This window comes from Hirundo rustica, chromosome 14, assembly GCF_015227805.2.
Source record: "Hirundo rustica isolate bHirRus1 chromosome 14, bHirRus1.pri.v3, whole genome shotgun sequence".
Classification (NCBI taxonomy): Eukaryota; Metazoa; Chordata; class Aves; order Passeriformes; family Hirundinidae; genus Hirundo; species Hirundo rustica.
This window is the reverse complement of record NC_053463.1, coordinates 7,867,162-7,889,228: the sequence shown is the minus strand read 5'-3', so window position 1 is coordinate 7,889,228 and position 22,067 is coordinate 7,867,162. Positions and strand designations below refer to the sequence as shown.

Here is a 22,067-nt window from a genome sequence, read left to right as displayed (position 1 = left end):
CCTTGGCTTTTAAATAGGTAATGGATGACTATAGATAAATACCTGCTCAGGTAGAACAAATAAGTGTTTTCTAATGGTTCAGACATTCATTTTCCATATCTGGAGACAGAATAAGAAACAAGTTAGAAAAATCATGACTTAGTGACATTTTTTACACTAACTTTCTTAATGCTAAGTGTGTAGAAATTGTATAAAAAGCTAAGTGGCAAAAGTTCATAAGATTATGGCTTTCAGGAACACATGGACATCTTTTACAAGTTGTGCTTGTTGAGATAAGCTAAACACTCAAACTTCAGCCAGAGCAAAGCTATTTTAAAAGGCACATGCATCTGTAGAGGAAGTAGTTTTATTAGAGAACTTCACTACAGAATAATGAAGAAGGGAAGGATACGTGCTCAGCATTTACAATTTTGGCTCCATTTTAGCACTTAATCAGGCTCAGTAGCTCAGCATTGTCTTCACAAAAGTTCAGAAACCACCCTCTGTTTTTGAGAGTTGGGTAATTTTTTACCTGTTAGTATTTTGTCAATTGTCTCCACAACAAATTTTGCATCCTCCATATTAAAACACATTGGGGGCTTGAATTTCAGCACATTTCTTCCTGGCCCATCTGTGCTCAGTAGAATATACTTTTCCTTAAGTCTGGAAAGAGCAATAATAATAAAGAATGGTATTTTTACCTCTGCATGTCGTTCAGAAAAACTTTTAAACACCAGCCTGCAGATTGTCACACTGTCCCTTTCTACACTGACTAGTTTCAGTTTGGGGCAGTTGGTTTTATTTTAGCAACTCCTGAGTGGCAAGGAGTTGTGTAATTGCGTGCTTGTTGAGGAACTCCATGGTTGTCCCATGTACCTTGTTATTAAAGCCTCTGCTTCTGCTGTGGCTGGAGTCCTTTCTGTTTGGTCCTTGATTAAGTCCACTCCAATGAATAAGCCACAACCTCTATAAAAGAAATAAAAAGTCAGTCTGTGTCAAAGGAAGGAACTACAGTTGAACTAAAAAAACAGGTCTTTTTTTAAGACCAGACTGTTACTGCAGGAGAATTACCTGATGTTTGACTACTGCTAGAGAAGGTTTTGCTGTTCTGAAGACATGTAGTAACACAGATTTCTGTCTGCTCACAGTGGCAGCACAGGACAGGATGTTAAGCATGTTTTCCATCAAGCTCATCACTTCTGTACCCTGTGCACTTGAACTTTGAGTTCAAACAGGAAAGTGAATTCCTTTAGCAGCTAATAAATTGATAAAACAGTACTGGCCTAGAGTGGCAAAGTATATTAGACTGCTGATAAGCTCAAGTTTGTTTTACTGAATTGTACAGGAGGCTCTTTATTTTTGCTGGAAACACAAAATTTGATTCTCAAAACATCATCTGTTGCATTGAGTTGTTGGACTGACTGAGCCAAACAGAATGCAGCTAAAAATGTAAATAAGGCACTGATACCTGACATCACCAATGATGGGATGCTTGATTTGCTGCTCCTTGAGTATCTTCATCAAGTAGTTGCCTACCTCTGTGGCATGAGCCTGAAGGTGTTCCTTCTCAATCACATCTAACACAGCTAATCCAACAGCACATGAAACAGGGTTCCCACCAAACTGAGCCCAGGCAAGGAACACACCGAGCCATGGAAAGGGAAGCAAGATGCAATCATGTCACTGAAAGTGTAGCCTCAGTGATACAAGGAGCATACTATCACGTTTATCAGATGGAGCCAATACATAGTCACAGATTAGAAACACAGAAAGAGCACAGTAACACAGTTCATCTTTAGTTACTGTGTAGTAAAAGCTAATAAAAACACAGCATGAGTATCTTAATTTTAATCCTTAGACACCTTTACAGAACTGGGCAACTGTTTACTTACTGTATTAAAATACTCTACTCCTGTGGCTGCAAACGCTTCTGCAATTTCTTTCGTTGTTGCTACACAAGCAAGTGGGTGCCCATTTCCTATTGGCTTCCCCATAGTGACAATATCAGGTATAAAATCTTCTCCCTGAAGCTGGAATGCCCAAAAGTGCTTGCCAACCCTGCCAAAGCCAACTTGAATTTCATCAGCAATAAATACACCTCCTGCCTTGTGCACATGCCTGTAACATAACAGAGTTGATTGTCTCTTAAAATGAAAGAGAAAATAGCATTTACTGTTTAGGTACATGCAGAAAGTGTTACTTTGCAAACTTTTGAGTAACAAACATTTACAAGCCTGTATTGCATACTGTGTGTTTATAAACAGGTCTTAGCCATATACAGAGTTCACATTCTAACATGAAGGCTTGGGTAATTTCCTGTCTATCAAGCTCTGTGCTACAGCAGGCAGAGAAATTATCTATTTACCAAATATATTAAGTTAAAAAAGATAATGAAAGATGACTTACTCTGCAACCTTCTGAAAATAACCTGCGGGGGGAATGATTTGACCACCCACGCTTGGTAGAGATTCAGCAAAAAATGCAGCAATCTGAAACAACAGCATATAATGTTTGAACATAATACAGAAAATTGTGGAGCAAACTCTTTGTCCTTAGATGGTTTTTGATTATTTATGTGATCTTTTCTTTTTGACAAGTCCATACCATATAGCTTAGTAACTCTGAATTACACTGACAGTTAAGACACATTCATTTCTAAGACAAGACAAACAATTAAGGAAAACTATGTTTTACCTTTCTGCCTCTCTTATGTGCATGCTCAATAATATTTTTTACTTCATCAGCATAGGCTGTTACTGAATTTTCATGGTCTTCTCTATAAAGTCCTCTGTAAGTGTCTGGAACAGGAGCCTATGCAAAGGAACAGTATTCTATATTCAATATATCATAAAAACAGCTGAACTCAATTGACAAGTAATTGATAGGTGTAGGCTGAAGTACATACCACGTGGACCCAATCCTTTTGTCCTTCTAGATTTCTGAATTTATATGGGCTTATGTCAATCAAAGATGTCAGATGTCCATGGTAAGCACTTAAAAAACAATTGGCAGAACTAAACAGTAATTTTCTCAGTATCAAGAGTTCTTTAGTATTAGCATTCCAAATAGTAAAGAGTAGCCAGCTCCTATCACCTGGTAGGAAATTCAGTAACTTAAGCTGAGAACAGCTCTGCAATTTCTATCATTAAGCACTATTTGGATTTTTGTTTTTTAAATATATAAAAAAAAGGACATGACTTACCACAGGTTTGCCTGCACCTGTGACTGGAATCAGAGCAGGGAACACCTGAGCAGTATCACAAGATTGCACTACAGCAGGAAGAGCCTATTTCTGAATATTCTCCAACAATGGAGTTTCCAGTGACTGTAGGCATCCTGTTCTAATATTTGACTCCTTTCATAGCAAAAGACTTTTTTTTTTTTTTTTTTTTTCCTATATTCTCATCAAAATTCCTCAGGTTTGAACTTACATCCAAGGTCTTTTTTCCTGTCACCATACATCTTCACACTTGGCTCCCATCTTTTTTGCTCCTTCCCACGAGACAGTTTTAGTGGCAGGGAGATCTATCTGGCTGTCTCTTGCAGCTGAACAAACCCAGTACCTCTCACTGCTGTGGTTCCCTTCCCATCGTGGCAGGCCACTGCTGGCCGCCTTCCATTGTGTCAACAGCTGTCAAGTACTGGCGAGCCCAACCACAGCCCTCAGGGCTGGGCTGGCTAATACCGAACAGACGGAAAAATTACTTCCCTCAGCTTCCTGGTTACTGTCTGTCTATTACAGGAGGATTTCAGAAATGCTCTGACCGTGGGCCAGAACTGAGCCTTGTACCCCCAAATTGCCAATGTACTCACTGGTCTAAAACGATAATGTCCTCGTGTTGTGTGTACTGCCGTGCCAGTCTCAGGGCAAGGTCATTGGCTTCAGATCTACAATGGAAAAAATCAGTAATTGTTTCATTGTGAGTGTCTTGAGTTTTGAAATCTAACCTCCCTTGCACTGCTGTTTGTGTCTGCAGAGAACAGACAGAACTCAATGCCTGTTATGCACAAATTCCTTAGTAATCAGCACTCGCTAAGGAGGACTGTTCACCAGAACAGAATCCGTCTTAAAAAAACAGAATACAGAAACTACTTCAGAAACAATTTGGCTTTTTTTTTTTTTTTTTCCCCTTCCAGATTAAGTTTACTTAGGAATATTTAATTTTGAGAATAACTGTCAAGTCAGAAGACAAATCAGACAAGAACAAGAAACTAATACAGCAGATAATTACTTACATTACCATTTTGTGGTCCAAGGTCTTACAAATAGAATAAAACTCTTAAATAAAGCACTACTTTAGTTCCCCAGTAGAGAGCTTGCAGAACCAAACCCATGTTTTTGTCAGTATCTACTCATCCACACCAGAGTGAAATTGGTTGTTGATAAGGAAGTGTGTACTTGCCTACATTTACCTAGTAAAGCCCCAGTATCAATTCTAATGTACCCAACTTACCCAGAATTCAAAAAATAGAAGACACATAATTTCTCAGGTAGTGTTTTTGAAAGTCTCTCTGCATAATCAACCAAGTTGTCATGAAGGTATCGAGAATTTGTATTTAACAATTGGTTCAGAAGACAAATCAGACAAGAAACTAATACAGCAGATAATTACTTGCATTACTGTTTTGTGGTCCAAGGTCTTACAAATAGAACAAAACTCTTAAAGAAAACACTACTTTAGTTCCCCAGTAGAGAGCTTGCAGAACCAAACCCATGTTTTTGTCAGTATCTACTCATCCACACCAGAGTGAAATTGGTTGTTGATAAGGAAGTGTGTACTTGCCTACATTTACCTAGTAAAGCCTCAGTATCAATTCTAATGTACCCAACTTACCCAGAATTCAAAAAATAGAAGACACATAATTTCTCAGGTAGTGTTTTTGAAAGTCTCTCTGCATAATCAACCAAGTTGTCATGAAGGTATCGAGAATTTGTATTTAACAATTGGTTCTGTTCATGGGCTGCCTTTACTATATCAGGGTGACAGTGCCCAACTGCAAGAGAATGTGGAGAGGGTTTGAGAGTTCATATTACCCATGGTGTTCATTCACATGCCAGCTTAACACTTACATTTCTCTAATAGTACAGATATATTATCAGTAGGGCCTTAATAATGATACATCTTGTAAAAACATTTTTGTGCTCCTCAGAAAGTTTGAAGTTTCCTCCTACTGTATTTACGGTTTGTAGTTAATACTGGAAATTGATACGCTAGAACAAATAGTGTCTGATTTGATGCCTGGATTTAGGCATTTACATAGTTTAGGAGTTTGGGAAGGTCAGGTAAGCTTTACTATCAAAAGAATTACTAGCCTTGGTAGGGGTTAGGTGAGATATTTCAAATCCTGTAAGAAAGCAGCAGTCAGTTATACACAAGGCACCACACTGAGCAGTGGTTCTGTGACTTTGCACTTAGTAACTTTTACAAAAACAACAAAACATCTTTTGTTAGTTTTACAGTGAGGTGCTTTACTTGAGTTTCCGTGGAAAAAAACTGATATGTTTTAGACACAAATTTTAGTAAGAGAGGTCAGGAACCAAGTCTGGAAAGCACATTCACATACACAAATTCAAAAGTAATTCCCCAAACAACACACTCAAGAAAGTTTCTTTCCACTTTTCCAGCTAAACACCCCCTCTTCCCAGCACAGTGCAACTGTAGTAAAAGTACTGATTGCTCTTAAAAATACACAGCACCAAATAACATCCAATACTACGACTTTAGCTTACCGTGAGCAACATTGTTTATGCAGTCAAGGTATTGTCTCCCATTCTCATCATACATATACTGGCCTTTTGCTTTCACGATCTTCACTGGATCATTAGAAAAAAACAGCTTGCAAGAAGAGCTACAACAAGCGTCAGAAAGCAAAATAAATCTTAGTGAATTTAGTTTATCCTGCTGGTAAAGACATTTCTCCTGCTTGCTGGCAGAGTCATCTTGCTTTTGGCCCCTAAATCAAACCTTTTCAAACTCAAATTTTCTTGGATTTACAGGAAAAAAAAGCACATTCCAAACCTGAAAATCCTACTGTAGGATCTAGCCACAGCAGTAGGACTTCCCTCTATAGTTTCATCCTGTCTTAATTGCATTTCCTTACTGTCTGTGCTGTCTGCCCTTTTTATTCTTTCATGTCTCTTGTTCTTGTGCTATGTTCTTATTATTCTTCCTGATTTTCCAGATAGTTTGCTGCAGGTGATTGTTAGAACTTCACTAACCATAGCTTAGAACAGAGTGATTTTATAAGGCTGGGTTTACTTAAGTGCATTTGTTTTGCTTCACTTTTTAAATGAATTGCCAAACAAGTAAAATGGAAACATATCCGCCTAAATAGGAGTTGCAGAGATTTGACTCCGAAGGGCAGTGCCAAACTTCCATACTTCATTTAATAAAAGATGGCTTATACAGAAATAATTTGACTATAAATACAAAGCCATTGTCAAATGCAAGACAAAGGACAATGGTGAAGTAAGAAAGTGCTTCATTATCCCTCCCCAAAGTATCTTGATACTTTTCTGTGTGAGCTGGAAAAACAGTTGGGTTTTTTTTTAAGCTTCTCCCAACTGTTCAAAAGAAAGTTGCTTGCAGAGGCTAGGTCTTTGTTGCCAGTGGCAGGCCAAATCAGTCAGAAAAAGATTTAATAGCCAGTGTAGTATTTTTCAGGTTATGTTTAACTGGCATAATTCTAATTTCAGCATTTATTTCAGCCCCACTTTTTTATTTATACAACACACAAGAGTAGCCTTGGATTTGAATATATATGATGTGAAAATATTCCCACAGTTAAACAAAAGAGTTGAATTGCCATTCTGATGGGGTACAGAATTAAGACTTTGTAGGTTGGCTGAAATACCACCGATAATGGGAAGTTTAGAACTGAGTTTTGTCCCTCATTCTGTCAAAGACACGAGACGTTTGTTCTTAATTCCATCCCGGTTTTGGTATAAGTAGTTTCCTGAAAGACAGGCGATAATAGTAGGAGAGGCAGAACCTCGCCTGGCCCAGCACGGCCTCCAGCCCGAGCCGTGCCTCCGCCGGGCTCACAGAAAGCGCTTTCTAAGCAGTTCGGAGTCCGAACGAGCGCGCTCGCTATCATACGGGTTTTACAGTGCAGTTTCTTAATCCCTCTCCTTAAGAAAGGCTAATTCCTGTTAATTACAGCAGCGCACCGGGCTGTGCGGGCGCGGCGCTCCGGCGCCGGTTTCCTCCCGGGCGCGATGGCGCTGCCGCCGGGCGGGGCCCGCGGGCCCGGCCCCGCTCCCGGCCACGTCCGGCGGCAGCGCCCGCCCGCCCGGCCCCGGCCCCGGCCCCGGCCCCGGCCCCGGCCCCGTACCCGCAGCACTCACCCGACGAGCTGCCGCCGCAGGGCCAGGGTCTGCTGCCGGGAGCGCGGCTGTGCCGCTCGCATGGCCGCGGAGCCGCCCGCCGGGCCCGAGCGGGCCGGCAGAGGAGCGAGGGGGAAGGAGGGAGGGAGGGAGCGGCCTCCTCCCACGGGGGCCGGGCCGCGAGGGGCGGGGAGGGGCGGGCAGGCAGCGCAGGGACTCGGGCAGCGGGCGGCGCCTCCCGCACAGCCGGGACCGGGGACACCTGGGGACACGTAGGGACACATGGGGACAGGCTGCGGCCCCTGCGGCCCTGCTGGCAGCTCACCCTTAAACCAGACACCCCAGGACTTTACGCTGCTCTGGTGCATCCAGCCCCGCACCCTGCTCACCTCGGAGAGACGAACGGGCTCTTCAGGAACATTAGTACAGCAATAGCGCTCTTCGTTTGAAATGCACATCGAGGAAATCCCATTTACAGTTGGGAATGATTTGAGTGGGTAGCCAAGGTGATAGAACTGAAATAATTCTTCCATGTACTTCATTGAGTAAGCAGAAGTAAACCCAACCTTGTACGTGTACCCTGTATTTGCTTGGTGGCAGATAAGGAGACACCTGACTGACTCTTTCAGAGCCAATCCTAAAGCAGGTAATAGTTAGGATTAAAAGAGGAAATGCTGTCAATCAGATTAGAATGATCTCTCTTCCATTCCGGTTTGACTGGAATTACTAAAGAAAAAATAGGAAGATAACCAGAAAGGAGGTTCTGGGATGGATCCAGTTCTGCTACTGCAGGTGTTATATCCCATAACCAAGTTCATCAACGTGTCCACCTTGATTCTAGAAAATGATTTTTTTTTTTTCCTTCCAAATACATGTTCACATTCTTTTGGTTTAAACTGACAAACAGCTCTTAAAACTCTAGAAAAACAGAACAGATAATTTTAAAACTACACTTGGCAGACTTTGCTTACTAGATATAGCCACCAATAATTATCTCTGGTTGCAATTACTTGATAAACAGAGGTGCACTTTAAATTTTGTGCAATATGGAGAATGCAAAACCAAATTGTACTTGAAGATAGATTGAACTGTGTCGAACTCCATTGTTTCACAAAGGTCAAGTTTTAAGTAACAAAAGACAGTGAAGAAAATGTTAATAATAGCTGTTAATCTTTATTTGAACTCTTGTCTGGTTAAGATATTTACTAGCTATTTATAATAACAACCTGAACATTGACAATTTGGAAAGTTTACTCTTGGTTACAAATGCAGAGTTCATTATACATATTCACACAATTGTAAAAGTAATCTGTACAGAGAGACCATTTTTTAAATCTACCCTTTGCTTTTCTTAAAAAAAGCACAAGAAAAAAAGTTCTTTTAGGTCTCAAGGTAATGTATTGCCCATTACAGCTTTAAAATAGAAATACATGATGCAGTACTAATTAATACCATTTTAACATGTTAAAACAATGGATAAGAAATACTGTTATTAATGCCTTCATTTTTAAAGTAGTTGTTCCCCAAAGAAGAGTAAATAGAATACTTTTCATGGCACACACATGATCAAAAATCACAAAGTTTTGCAAATGGAGATGCTAAGTACATGTTCTGTAATTTTAATGTTTATATATTTGTTTTCAAAGGTAATATACAGAGATTTAGCCAGCTTTGTATAAAATACCATGTAAATACATTCAAAACTCATTTTTGGCATACTGCAAACACACAAACAGCCCTTTCTCCTCTGAACAGCCTCCCTGGAGTGATGCAACTGCTCACATAAATAAGGGACACTTGCTTAACGTGATAGAGGATTAAGCTCTATTGGCAGAATTTCAAAACAAATATGGACAGATAAGGCACACATTGCATGTATTTTTCTAAACTGTATACAGATTTAAAATACCAGCAGGTACAGTTTCTCAAATGCTAATGTATACACCATAATAATGTATTATTTCTATGTCCAAAGTCATGTAATGCAACAAAGCAGGGAGCTTTTTTTTGACTGGTATTTGTGCTGAACATTCTTCATATTTAGTATTTTTTATTGTTTTTAAGATAGCAAAAGAGGAAACCCAAATTGAAACACAAAAAGCGGTTATAAAATTGTTTCTAAAACTGCACTCTGTGAAACAAACCAGCAAACACAACAGGCTCCAGCTGTCATTTGCATTTATGGCAGCTTACCACCTTTTCTGCTAAATTCAGATTCAGTGCATATCATGGGTGCTTTTGCTATGCAGGACCAGATTCTAATTTTTTAATGTAATTGCAGAAATACAAGTTTGATAAGCACTCACCTACGCTTAATAAATTCCTGTAAAACAGACTTTTCAAATACAGCGTTTAACAGTATAATAAAAAGCAGCAGATGGGTTCAGTGTCATTTACAGACACTTGGGTCACCTATGTTTTAAGTTTCTGTTCGTTAATATCTGTGTTATGTTAGAAACCACACAAGTGAGCTGACTGTTCCATGAAACCACACTTGAGGCAACTTCTAGCAGAACTTAACAAAACAGGAATTGTTTGTCTTAAGACATAGGAAACCCACAAATATTACTAATGTATTTCTTGCGCCACTCTCTTGTCAATAATTCAACTTCTTATGCATAGAAAACTCGTGTTTCCCAGCCTTGCTGTGGGTCCCCCCAGGCTCTCTGCAGTAGTATACAATAATATAATCTATTAAGTCCTTCCTCCATTCATATCTAAGTGACAGATTTTCAGCACTTACTTTAGCTGCAGGTTATAGAACAGTCACACGTCCCTTGTGTTGTGCCATCTAATGGGACACAAGCACATGGCAAAGCTGCAGTAGTTCACCTGGGGACGTGAAAGTACTAAAAGTAATTTTTAGCTTACAAATATAAACGATCACCAGGGAAAATAAGGTTTAGGAAATGGATTTTTTACTCACTGGTTTGCTTCAGTGTGCAATAGATTCCTCCAGGTGGAGCTCTGGAGTTTTTCAAACGGAACTAATTATGGCCAAGTCCAGTGCAATGCCAGGGATGTGGTTAAAAGGCAGGTGACTCCAGTAAATGGCACGGAGACTGGACTAACTAGAGTGACCAGGTGTTTCTCTCTGCCCCCTCCTTTTTGTTTAAAAAAAAAATAAAAATTAAACACTATGGCAAAAGAGTTGAGAAGTGTGCTAACATAAAGGCTGTCCTGTAAAGTTGCCAGGTTCAGTGTGTGCCACAGTGATTGCTTTGGCAAGTTAAAGTGTCACAGGCCTTTTGAAATTATCCATTTATATAACTTCACACTTAAAAATCTTCTGGTTAAACTTCTGTAAGGCAGGCTCTGCTGCTCAGCATGTCAGCCTGTCCTGAACAGGTAAAAACCAGGAGTTTCAGATTAAACAAAGCAATGCTGAGGTTCTTCCCACCCCTGGACGCTGCTGAGGGCACTCCTTCCTCTGCTGGAGCGCACTGGAACCAAACTCACTGGTCTGAATTCAGCCACATACCTGCACTATTTGTCCATGACGAGTGGTTAGGGCACAGTTAAATTTTTATGTCTTAATCATTGGTTGTTATTAATATTCTGCATATCTTAAAGAGAAATATGTTACCTACAAAGGAAGTAATTCAGAGATTCCATGCTCAAAATTTAAAAAATAAAAATATATCAGGAAGCCTACTCTAGGTAGGTTTTATTTGTGTAGCACTGTAAATTATCTGGGCAATGGTGGGACTGAAAAAATGTGAGAATACAATGGTATTTCCCATTAGAAAAAAATACAAAAAAAAAAAAAATTAAAATTTCTATCCATGCACTCCTGGTTTTACAGACATCTACTCAAACCGTAGAATTACACAAAAATCACGTGTGCTGTAAATTAAGAGACAGTCACAACATAAAATTTGATTCTATTAAAAAAAAAAACCCAAAAACCAGTCTCCTCTAGAGGGCAGGATTGAACCAGCATTCACTGACTGGGAAACACCTTTATAATGCACATTGACACGCCAGGCCAGTTATTTACTATTATGATAAAGCTGGAAACTTTCTGGCATCCTAATAGTTTAATTAATTTTTATTACTTATTGTAGTCAATTGTGCATTACAACATGTAAGTTCTTGCATTCTTGCCCCAGAGCCTGCTGTATTTGGCTGAGTGCAAAACCAAGACTTTACCCAGGTACTGGTTACTATAACTATCTTATAACCACAGGTGTCATTTTCCATGGATTATTTTGCATCATTGCATGGGATGTCTTAAATTGCTGAAACCTCCCTTGTGTTTTGCTGGTTTGCTTAAGGATTTCAAATGCTGAATTTATGAGATTACAGAAGACAAAAACTCATCTAAATATTTTATCTATTGGTTTCCTAAAAAGAAAACACATCAGAAAGTCGTTTACCATTAAAACAAACAATTTTAAATACAGAGGAGAAAAATCCATACAGAAATAAATTCATCACCATTATATATTCATCGCCATATACAGGAAGTGTCAAAAGCAGTGCATACAGGAAGGGCAACTCCGGATGGGAATAAAATAAAGCATGTGGCAATACCTTGATTATGATGTTTTTAAACTAAAATATTGATGAATTGACACTTGGAAACAGTTTCAGTTTGGGGTCAGATCAAGATTTCTCTGCTACCTGTTTTGTAATCCAAAGAAATATTCCCGAACTCACTGGCCAAGCCATGACTGAGCTGCAAAACTCTTAATTAATCACATTTGTCCCCATCAGAACAGGCCAAATTATCGGATTCATGTTCTGGCAAGGCTCCTCTCAAGCTGTAGCTGTCAAGTTTTTTTGCCTTATTCCCTTCTTCCCCCAATCCATCGTCCCCAGAAGCTTTAGGGAGCGTTCCCCATGCTCACAGCTCCACCACAGCCAGCAGCAGCTCCAGCCTCAGTCACAGAGTGCGCTTGCTGTGTCTCATGGCAGGGCAGCCCTGCCTGCAGAGCTTTGTGGCTGAAAAACCTTTCAGGGGTCTCAAGTGAGTTCTTGTGCCCTTATGGTTCAGTTTGGGAACTTTGCTTCCAAAACTGGTGGGGCTACAGTGTGTTAAGAGAGAGGATGTTGGTTGTGACTGGAAAGATGGGCATCAGCTACAGTTTGAAATGGAACAAGCCTTAAAGAAAGCTGTGTGTCCTCTGCTCCTGGGCAGCAGCAGACAGGGTTGGCTTAACCTCATGGAAAGCACTGTGCTTTCACAGGCAGTTAAATTAGAGGAAAGAATTTTGTTTCGTCAACTAAAAAACAAAAATATATTTGCCTGAGTTTTAGGTTCTCCCAATATCAGTGTTACCCAGAATGTCTATTGAAGAATCCATTAAGTTACACCAAATATTTTAGGAATCAAGAAAAATCAGTGGCTCAGTCACAGACCCACCCACATTTCGTAAGCATTAGCAGCCTCTCTGTCAATCATCTTCATTGCTGCTGACATATAGTGGCAACATTCAGCTGCTTTTTGGAATTGCTGTGAAGCTGTCTTAGATTCCTTCAAACCAGAGGGGAAAACAAAAGAAGAGATTTCCTGGGGGAAAAATGCCCTAAGCTTTGTGAAAGGCTGAGATCCTGACTGAGTTTTGAGCAAGACTGCTGTTATTACCTAGAAGTAAAATTTGTCTTCGTGAGCTATTTGCCAAGTCAAAGTATTCAAAAAGACCCACATAAACATTTTCATATGGAAGGAGAAAATACCCAACTGATCTGGCATGAATTTGCAGAGCAAAGCACATCTTTTTAACTCACTGCAGTAAGATCATGACTGTGCTGTATTTAACAACTGCTCTTCTAAATGTTTGTGTAAGGCACATGGAAAGTCTCTAAACAGATTTCCTCTTAGACTCTGTGCACAATCAGTACAAAACCCAACAATTTCTGTCATAAAGTCTGTTGATCTGAGTAATATGATTGATTATCACAGAATGGCTGGGCTTGGGACGGTCTTTAAAGGTCATGTAGGTCCAACTCTGTGCCATGGGCAGGGAACCGGTGTTCTGTGTTCAGCATCTATAGGCCAAATGCACCCATCTCACCTGAGGACCAGGCACTTCAGGTGCCAGTGCCAGCCCTTCTGGGGATCCATTCCCTGCTCTGCTCTCCACAGGTGATGCTCCTGTGATGATGAGGGGTTGGTAGAGTGGATGTACCACTCCCAGGCTTTGCAGACCTGCTGGTTAGTTCCTCATAGCCAAAGTGGCGACAGCAGGATCCCTACTGCCAGCATTCCTGGTGGGAGTGGCAGCAGCAGGAGTCCAGAGAAGCTGCTCCATGTGAGCAGTGACTCCAATGTCCTGAACATTCCTGACTGGCTGCACTGTCCTGGATCTTAGTACATGCAGAACCAAGGGCCTTTGCCCGGGAATTTCCAAGGAGGATACAAAAAGCTTTGGTAGCTGAGCTGCAGCACTGGTGGGGGTGGATACGGCTGCACTGCTGTGCCAGAGTGGTGATCCCAGCCTTCCTCCATGGCAAACAAATGCCTTGGGTGCTGTGCAGCAGAGGCTCTGTGCTGGGAGGGGGACGGCGGCCTTGCAGAGCGGCGAGAGGGTAAAGCACTGTTCTGGTATTCTGTATCAATGTTTTGCAGGCCTGGCAGTGGTCACAGTTGATGCCTACAAGCACTGGATATTCCACAAGTTGAAGACGGAATACTGACTTGTTTACCTGAAGATAATAGGACTTCAGGGTATTTCCTCAGAGAAAATATAAATTTTAATATAATTTCATAAGCTTTGGAGGTTAGCTTGTCTTGTAGCTTCAGTGATATCAAACTTCTTCCAAGTAGGAGCTAGATAGAAAGCTGTTTAGTTTTTGCCAGCGTATGTAAAACAAGACTTTTCTATCTGCATTGTAGATTGTTTGTGGACACTTCCAGATTCTCGTGCTTTCTGCAGTCATTCTGGGGACTGAACTCTCATTGATATTGAAAGAAGTTCCGTGAACACGACATGTGCAGGAATTTGAGTGTAGAAGCCCCACAGCGTGGTTTGGAATAGCGAACTGCTTTTAGTTTGGAGATGACTGGGGGAGATGGGAAGAACAACTGTACATTAAGGGAACAATTACAGATCTTCCTGATGACATCAATGAGAGATTTGCCTTCAACCTTTCACAGAAAATTTTTTAGCTTTAATTTGGGATATTAAAGGGGTTTTTCAAAAGCACTAAAGGCCAGTGGAAGCTTGTTAGCTGCTCCTTATGCCTTTAAAAACCCCTACACCAAAAGTGATAGCTGAGAACATGAAATGGAAGTAAATAAAATACATTTTCATTGCTGTTTTGAGTTACATAATTGTTGTTTCTTGATTTGTTAGTTGATCTGAATTTCACATGGATTTAATGTGTATGGTGACCAAGGAAACGGTGAGTAACTGGTAGAGATGCCAAGTACAGCCACAAAGCCAGGGATGTGTAGATGTAGCTCCCGAGCAGCCAACGACAGTAACAAATGCATTGCCTCCAGCCCTGAGGCTGTGTCACCTCTCCTGAGCTTGGTGGCCATTTCAGCATTGCCCAGCACAGAGCACAGGCTCCCCTGACTCCAGGGATTAGCTCAAGGACACCCAGAGCTGGTGACAGATGAGAGCTCACAGACACCAGACATGAGCCTACCTGTGTGGAGCACAAAGCACACTCCCACTGTTCTTCAGAATATCGGAGCAAGACCTCCAGCGCTAGGTCAGCTTGGACAGGGCAGGTTGCTCCTGCATGGTCACATCCCTCTCTCAATCCCTCTCTGGCAGTAGCTGCAGTAAGAGCGGCAGTGAAGCAAGAACCTTAACAGAGATTTTGGATCTACGCAGTGCACCAAAATTGCCTCCCTTCTGTATTCTCTAAGATCACGGCCAAAAGGAGCCATGAGACCACGTTTGATATTATGGTCAGGCTCTTAATTTCACCTAAAACTCCTACGCAGAACCCAGCAACTTGTATTGAGCTAAGTATTTCCTCCAGACATGATCTGTTAAATTAAAAAAAGCATTCAGGTCTGGTTAGGATTAACCAGTTTTACCAATAAAAATCCACAGCTTACTTTTTTGAGTTTGTGTGGCTTCAACTTCTACCCATTGGATGAATATTTGGATATCTTTTTCCGTCCAGTTTGAAAACTTGTTAATACAAAGTATCTCCTCCCTGTAAAGGAATCTGGTTGCCTCCTGATCTTCATTGTAAGCTGAACAGATTCGGCTGTAAGCCATCTTCTTCCTCTTTGAAATACTTTTTTTTTTTTATGGCTCTCTGCTGCACAATTGATGTTTTTTCAACATCTTAAAAAATGTGAGCTGTGGAATAGTTTGCAAAAATTTTAATTGATCCCACAGTGGCATATGCAGATATCAAAATAATGATTGTATTCATTACCCTGCTCTGCGTGGGATGTGCCTAAAAAGAAATAATTTAACAAAAGAGTCGGAAAAGGTGAAGAGAAATAAGACAACAAGAGTGCAGAATTAGCTTACAGTTAAAACCATGTAAACCAAGAAGAAATAAAAAGCAAATGTACTCCACAAACCAAGACAATTAAATACTCCAAACTCCCATTTTCTGGGAACCCCAAAAGCAACATTATGTGCTCTGTTGTTTAGGAAGGAGCTTAAGCAAGAGCCTTCCCTGTCCTGCACCTCTCTGCGCTGAAAGTATTGCCAGGTTTTTCTGGTTTGAAATTCTGCAGTGGAGGCTTCCTGGGGAATTTGTGTTCCACAGTAACCAAGTGCTTGCACATCTTCAGGCACAGACCCCAGAACAGGACCCAGAGGTGCTTCCTCTTGAGGAAAAAAGTTTCTCTTGATTGTAGAGGAAATAACCACAGGCAGTCAAGGTTGTTCTGTTTAGCCCCAGAGCTGCTGTTTCCATCACACACACAGCAGGTAGAGATGGATGGAGCTTGGCTTTGTTTCCTCTGCAGGTTGCAAATCCCTCTCCTGTTTGACCAGACAGTAGACAGCAGCTTCTTTCATTTTTAGGTCTGCATCCTTCTTTTCTTTGTTTTCAGACAGGTTTTTTCACCCTTTTAATGTGCATGTGCAATGCAAATATGAAGTTGAGAGCCAAATTAGGACAGGGATTTTGCCCTCCTTCATGCAGTGAGGCACACGAGGCTGGCTCAGTGCTGTTAGTTCACACTGCAGCATGAGCAGGGAGCACTGTTCATCCCCAGCCACTGTCATTGGTACCTTTAGCAAATCCTGGTGTTACCATGCACTGGTATGGGTTTGGGAGCTTTACATTATTTTCCAAGTCCATAAATGTCAGAATCCAGTATAAAAAAAGGTCAATATATTACTGTCAAAAGTTTTTTTTTTTTTTTTCCTTTTTTTATACAAAAATTAAAAAGATCAAAATATATCACATTATTTACATATTGTGCTTCATGCTTAGAGATCACTGAAAAAGAACACACAAACAAACACTTTAATCAGAGAAATGCTCCATTCGTTACACTTACTAACATTATTAATACTGTAAGGACTGGCATTCAGATTTATTTTAATATTAACAGTACATCCAAAGAAATCACACATAATTAAAACCTTTAATACACTAAGGGTGTACTCATTCTAACTGAGGATTTGCAACCAGTTAGTGACATGCTGTTAACTGCAGCTGTGTCCACATACCACATGTTTACAGCTGGGTTAGTACTTCCACTCAGCTTCAGTGTCATACTCTTGTTGGAGAATGAGGGTTCTCCTACAAGTCTGGATCAAATCCTCATCCTACAGGAGGACACATCTCTCCTCATTCTCCCAGGCTGCCAGTAGCACTTCCAAGCCCTGGCTGCTTGAGATGCTACGAATTACCTGAGCAGCTGCACCCAGGCTGCTGATCCGAGCACTGAAGCAGTGCAGTGGTTCTGAGTTGTACAATTACAATGGCAGCAGAGTCTTTGTTAGAAAAAAAAATGTTTGGAACTCTGCAACAGGGACAACCCAAAAAAAAAATGTTTGGAACTCTGCAACAGGGACAACCCGCTGCTAACTTCTCAGCTGGGAGAGTATGGACTAAGTCACACGAGCACGTGGTGCAGCCTTTCCATGGGTGGTTCCCTAAGCTTCCTTGGCCATAATAAAAGCCCAAGCAAGCTTGTAAAAAGGCATTCTGCTGACAGTGGTAGCAATGATTCGTCATGCTTAGCAAGTTTTTGGTGTTCCCAGCACCAGTCTAGAGCTGTGGGGAACAAGACCTGAAGCTGCTGGAACCCTGCTCTCCCAAGGCATAACATCACATCTGCCAGGCCTTTGAGATGTTGCTTAAAGCATGTGCAGCAGTGCAATCACAGTGCAAAATTACTCAGGACTTGTTCAAGGATATACAATTATTAATGTTACTGTACCTTATGCCAACATCCTGCTACTGGCAGTCCGTCTGGTCCCTGCAAAATTGAATTTACAGATTCAGCTTTCCTGACAGTGACTGAAGTGCCAGACCCAAAAACCCCAAGCTCATTTGTCACAATAATGAACAGCTTAGCAGCACTGTTAATTACCATGCAAAACCCATTTACTGTATATGCACAAAAAATGAATATGCAGGCAATGTAATCCATGTGTCACGCACAACACAAAATTAAATACACCTCAGGTTAAAAAAAAAAAATTGAAAATCTACACTTCTTTTCCTCTACACAAAGAAAACGTGTACAAATACAAAGATTTGAAATCACAGTTCATTAAGTTCATAATCTGCTTTATAAGGTAGTGTTTTTTGCAATCAGACATATATATGGAAAGCATGATGTGGGAATGTATTTTTTGTTAAAAATGTGCTTTTCTGTTTGGGGGAGGTGATGTAGGTATTTTTTTCCTAGATGGTATCCTAATTGTGTTAAATTTGATCCTGCAGTACTTAGTTTCTTTAAGAAATCTTGAGTTGCTGAACTGAGAATAGGATGAGTTGTGGACTATGCAAAGGGAGTGAAAATATTTGTCTTGTTCCACTGGAGATACAAGAAGCGTAGAAAAATGAGAAAGCCAGAAGAGCTCTCACTGACCAGGAGGAGACCACTGGGAAGGAAAGAGCCCCTTAGAAGAGGAACGAGCTATGTATGACCAGCTCTCTCAAGACACTTCAGAAGAAATAGCTGACTTCAGCTGCCTTTCCTGATGCTGGATTTTTTAAAGGCTCTTGGATCTCCGATTACATGAATTTCTGCATGCAGAGCCACAGAGAGCACACAGGCACTGACCCTTCTCTCAGAGCCACCTCCAGACTCACTAGGGGTGGGAAGATGTGGATGCAGCAGAGAGAACTGCTAGTGCAAATACAGGTCAAAATGCAATTTTACATTTTTTACTGTAAATGTTAGTCATCACATTTTTTGTATTCTGTATTGATTTTATATGTAAAATAGCCTATGCCCAATAAAACAGATGCAGTGAAGTAAGGTAACCCTGTCCAGCTCTCATAGTGTAAGAGATCATGCTTTCCTGTAACCTTAGTTAGAAAACAGTATTTTTTTCTGCAGACACAGTCAATATTTTGGTCCAAAGCTATTTAAAAAAAAAAAAAAAAAAAGGTAAAACGTGTACATTTGCCAGAGTTGTCTAGGGGTGATGGGTATGGGGGACAAGGTGCAGAGTGGTTTGTTGACCTAAAACATCTTGACCTGCTGTTAAAGTGCTGCCTAACACTGATGGTCAGGGAGGTTGATTTCTGCCCTGAGCTATTTCTCCTTGTTCACTCAAAACACTTATTTTTGGCCATCACAAAACTCCACACCTTTCTACCACGTTTCACTTGAGTGACCCCAAAATGACTCTTTGTGGCTGTGTGTGGGGCTCATGCTCATGCTCTGGACTGAAAGCCCAGCAAGCCTCCACTGCACCCTGCAGAACACAGTCAGCATTTCAACCAACCTGCAGCTAACCAGGAAGATGCACAAGAGCTTTAATGACTGCTCATGTTAATTGGAGGGATCACCTTACTGCAGTTTACAATGCCTTCAACAGAGATGGGTCCTGTGTTTTCTGTATAGTTAAGATGGGAGATGCTTAGGAAATAGAACATCTCTGGGGAGTAAAGACGAAGTTCGAGCAGGCCTGCTATTAGGAATTGGTTTCTTGGACACATCTGAAAGTAATTTAACTTTTCGAAAGAGAAGCAGCTTACTGCCCTTTTGTTTCTCTGAGGACAACTGCAAATCATCTAACACGCAGCATTTTCTATGGTTAAAAAAAAAAAAAAGAAAATAAAACAATGACCTCTGTTTGCTAGTGGTGCAGAGCACGAACATTCCTGCATAACCACTGGACTCAACCTGAGCTCTGGGCAGAGCTGTGTGCTGCCACAGTAAAACCCTTCTGATGCCCAGAGTGCCAGTGGCCCTGCTCTGCAGGACTGGCCCTTGGTTTGAGGAAAGCTTTTCACATCCAGCTGGGAATGGGACTGACAGGGCTGCAGCAGCACAGGCTCAAGGGGAACCAAACTGGGCCATAGGTACTGAGAGAAACCATAACTAATTTTGAGCATCTGTTACCAAAGGGAGTGGCATCTCCTGTCTGATCTCCCATGTTTTACACTCCTTATCTAAAGCTGTTTTAACTGGAAAGAGGAAGGCACAACACATTGGCACCCTTCCCCAAATGCCAGAGTGAAAGATCCCGTTCCAGCTCTGCTGCCTTGTGTCCTTCCTCTCCCTGGAGGGGTTTGGCCCTGGGGCAGGCTTGGCCACAGCAGGAACACGCAGGAGCCGTGCAGCAAAGAGCAGATACTGCACCAAGGGGCAGGGCAGGCTCACCCCGTCCAGGCCTGGCAAACCTGGGTCCCTTTTGCTGCCTGCAGTGCTGTGATCTCCCTGTTTGGAAAAATAACTGCTTGTTGAGAATGATAAAGGACACGGGAGTTAACAGACAGACAGCCATATTTCAGCACAGGGGGAGGAGGACGGGTCCAGAGCTTCACAGCTCCATTTCTGATGACACAGCGAGTCAGCAGAGTGCTTTTATGGTGGGGAGCTCACAGCACATGCAGAGTCTGTCACCTGGGAAAGATCTTCTGTACACAAACCAGAGATTCACATTTGTAAATGTGCAGTTAAAGAGATGAAGGGTAAATCACCCAACATGTCAAGAGACGAAAAAATTAATTGCAGTTCACATTCAATCTCCAGGCAAAATAAAGCATATTGACTAGAGGAGGTGATTGCTGGTATAGTGGAGCTCCACAGCAGCCTTGGCTGCCATGGCTGTGCTCAGAGAGCCAGGAAAGGCCACAGGTTCAGAGAAGAAATGGGTGTTTGAATTGCCATGGAGCAAGCAGCTAGCTCTCTTAATTATGTGCCTGTGAGCTACGTTCTAAACAGCTACATTTAATCAGCTTCAGTTCAATATTAGATACTTTTCATCCCACAGCTTCAAAACACTTCAGGGAAAGGATGTCTCTAGTTTCAGTCTTTAAATGAAAAACAGTAGTGAACAGGAGGTAAATATTACCAGGTCAAATAATTTCTTTTAAACCACTCTAGATTTTTTTTTTTTTTTTTTTTTTTTTTTTTTAATCGAATGAATGAGAGGTTCTGGAAGTGGACTTGGGAGATCCAGCTTCCCCAGGCACAAACATCCGGGAGGTTTCCTGGAAAGCCCACTGGGGTACAGGGTGTGTCTGGGAAGGGACAGCTCTGAGCCACAGGCAGAGAAACCAGGGGAGGTCTCTTCTCCCAGGGGTGCTTCTTGGCAGCCTGGGGAGCTCCAGTTCATACATCACTTGTGCTTGGCAGAACTGTGATGCTGTTAACCCCAACACGGTTCCCCAGGCTCGTCCCTCTCCATTTGTAGGGATGAGGGGATGGAGCTGGCCTTGTTTTCAAATCACCTCCCATTCCCTGCACCCAGTTACTCCCTGGTTTCAAACATGCTCAGAAGCCAGCAGGCAGCTTCACACTATCTCCTGAAGAGCTCTACTGAGGTCCATTGTTCCTGACTACAATAAGAAGGTCTTTACACAAAGATGCTTTATTTTTACTGCTGTGGCTTGCTCCCATCTGGCCAGTGAGGAGCCCTTAGAGCGAGCAGCAAACTTCCAGCAGTGCAGATAAACCATTACGAAAAGTGAGAAAACAATAACCATCTGCTCTGATTTACTGCAAAAGAGAGAACTCCCAGATCCTCCCTGGCTGCAAAGCTGTGTCTCCTTCTCAGCCCTGGCAGCCTGTGCTTAGGAGGAGTGAAATGAAGGACGTACCACGGGACAAGGCTGATCCAGTCCGGGAGGGCCTGGTTCCCCCTTCTGTCCTTTGGCCCCTTTTCTCCCCGGTATTCCTCGTTCACCCTGTCAGCACAACAGGAAGAGATCAGGAGCAAGGGGAAGAAACACCTTTGCTTCATGTCTCACAGCACTTGCAGAGTCCCAGTCCTCAGCCAGGGTAAGGACACTTGCACTAGTGTGACCTCAGCTGAGTAGTGAAATCACTGTGAAAATCTTCAGTTAAAGCTGGGTGGAAATACTCTAATAGATAATTTTATGACAGATTGACTAAATGAGCAGTTTCTGCTGGAACCCAGGTTGGTATCTGACGGCAGCGGGAGCAGCAGCTGGGCTTCTGCTCCACATGGGTATCCCTTTGCCTAAAGGTTCCTGTAACAAAACCTTTAACATGGAGCCATTTTCAAGGTCTATGAACCAAGACCAGCAGTTCTTTGCAATCTGGAGCTGCTCCATTTCCCCACAGTGACCGGGCTGGGGTGGGGGTAGGCTTGTTAAACCCTTCCAAGTGGGTAGGAATTAACTGCCTGTCCTGCCCTGTGCTGGGAATGTGCAAATCCTTGGGCTGCACAGG

At 41.8% G+C, this 22,067-nt stretch overlaps 2 protein-coding genes across 5 annotated transcripts in view; one reads left to right on the top strand and one right to left on the bottom strand.

Annotated features, from left to right (window-relative positions):
* HNRNPAB (heterogeneous nuclear ribonucleoprotein A/B) overlaps nt 1–18,682 on the top strand; it is a 29,071-nt gene extending 10,389 nt beyond the window's left edge. For 2 of the 4 annotated variants that reach the window (XM_040077888.2, XM_040077885.2), the window contains one exon: nt 14,148–18,682. The gene's annotated coding sequence lies outside the window, so the exon portion shown is untranslated. Of the gene's footprint in view, nt 1–13,880 lie in introns of all 4 variants that reach the window. The other 2 variants (XM_040077886.2, XM_040077883.2) reach the window with 1 other exon arrangement.
* Nucleotides 331–7,427, bottom strand: PHYKPL (5-phosphohydroxy-L-lysine phospho-lyase). Its single transcript, XM_040077880.1, has 11 exons — nt 7,328–7,427; nt 5,711–5,829; nt 4,815–4,974; nt 3,793–3,867; nt 2,885–2,972; nt 2,674–2,790; nt 2,386–2,468; nt 1,872–2,097; nt 1,448–1,602; nt 856–945; nt 331–642 (listed from the first exon to the last, which is right to left on the bottom strand). The coding sequence occupies exons 1-11, from the start codon at nt 7,387–7,389 to the stop codon at nt 459–461; spliced, it is 1,359 nt and encodes a 452-aa protein (XP_039933814.1). The 5' UTR covers nt 7,390–7,427; the 3' UTR covers nt 331–458.
* Nucleotides 18,683–22,067: the final 3,385 nt, after the last annotated feature.

What these genes read in the sequence shown, in the direction of transcription:
- PHYKPL (XM_040077880.1), bottom strand. Translation starts at nt 7,389, where the DNA reads ATGCGAGCGGCACAGCCGCGCTCCCGGCAGCAGACCCTGGCCCTGCGG. An exon ending in CATAAACAATGTTGCTCACG is followed by an intron (nt 4,975 to 5,710) that starts GTAAGCTAAAGT and finishes ATTCTCTTGCAG; the next exon opens with TTGGGCACTGTCACCCTGAT. An exon ending in CCCATCATTGGTGATGTCAG is followed by an intron (nt 946 to 1,447) that starts GTATCAGTGCCT and finishes TTTCTTTTATAG; the next exon opens with AGGTTGTGGCTTATTCATTG.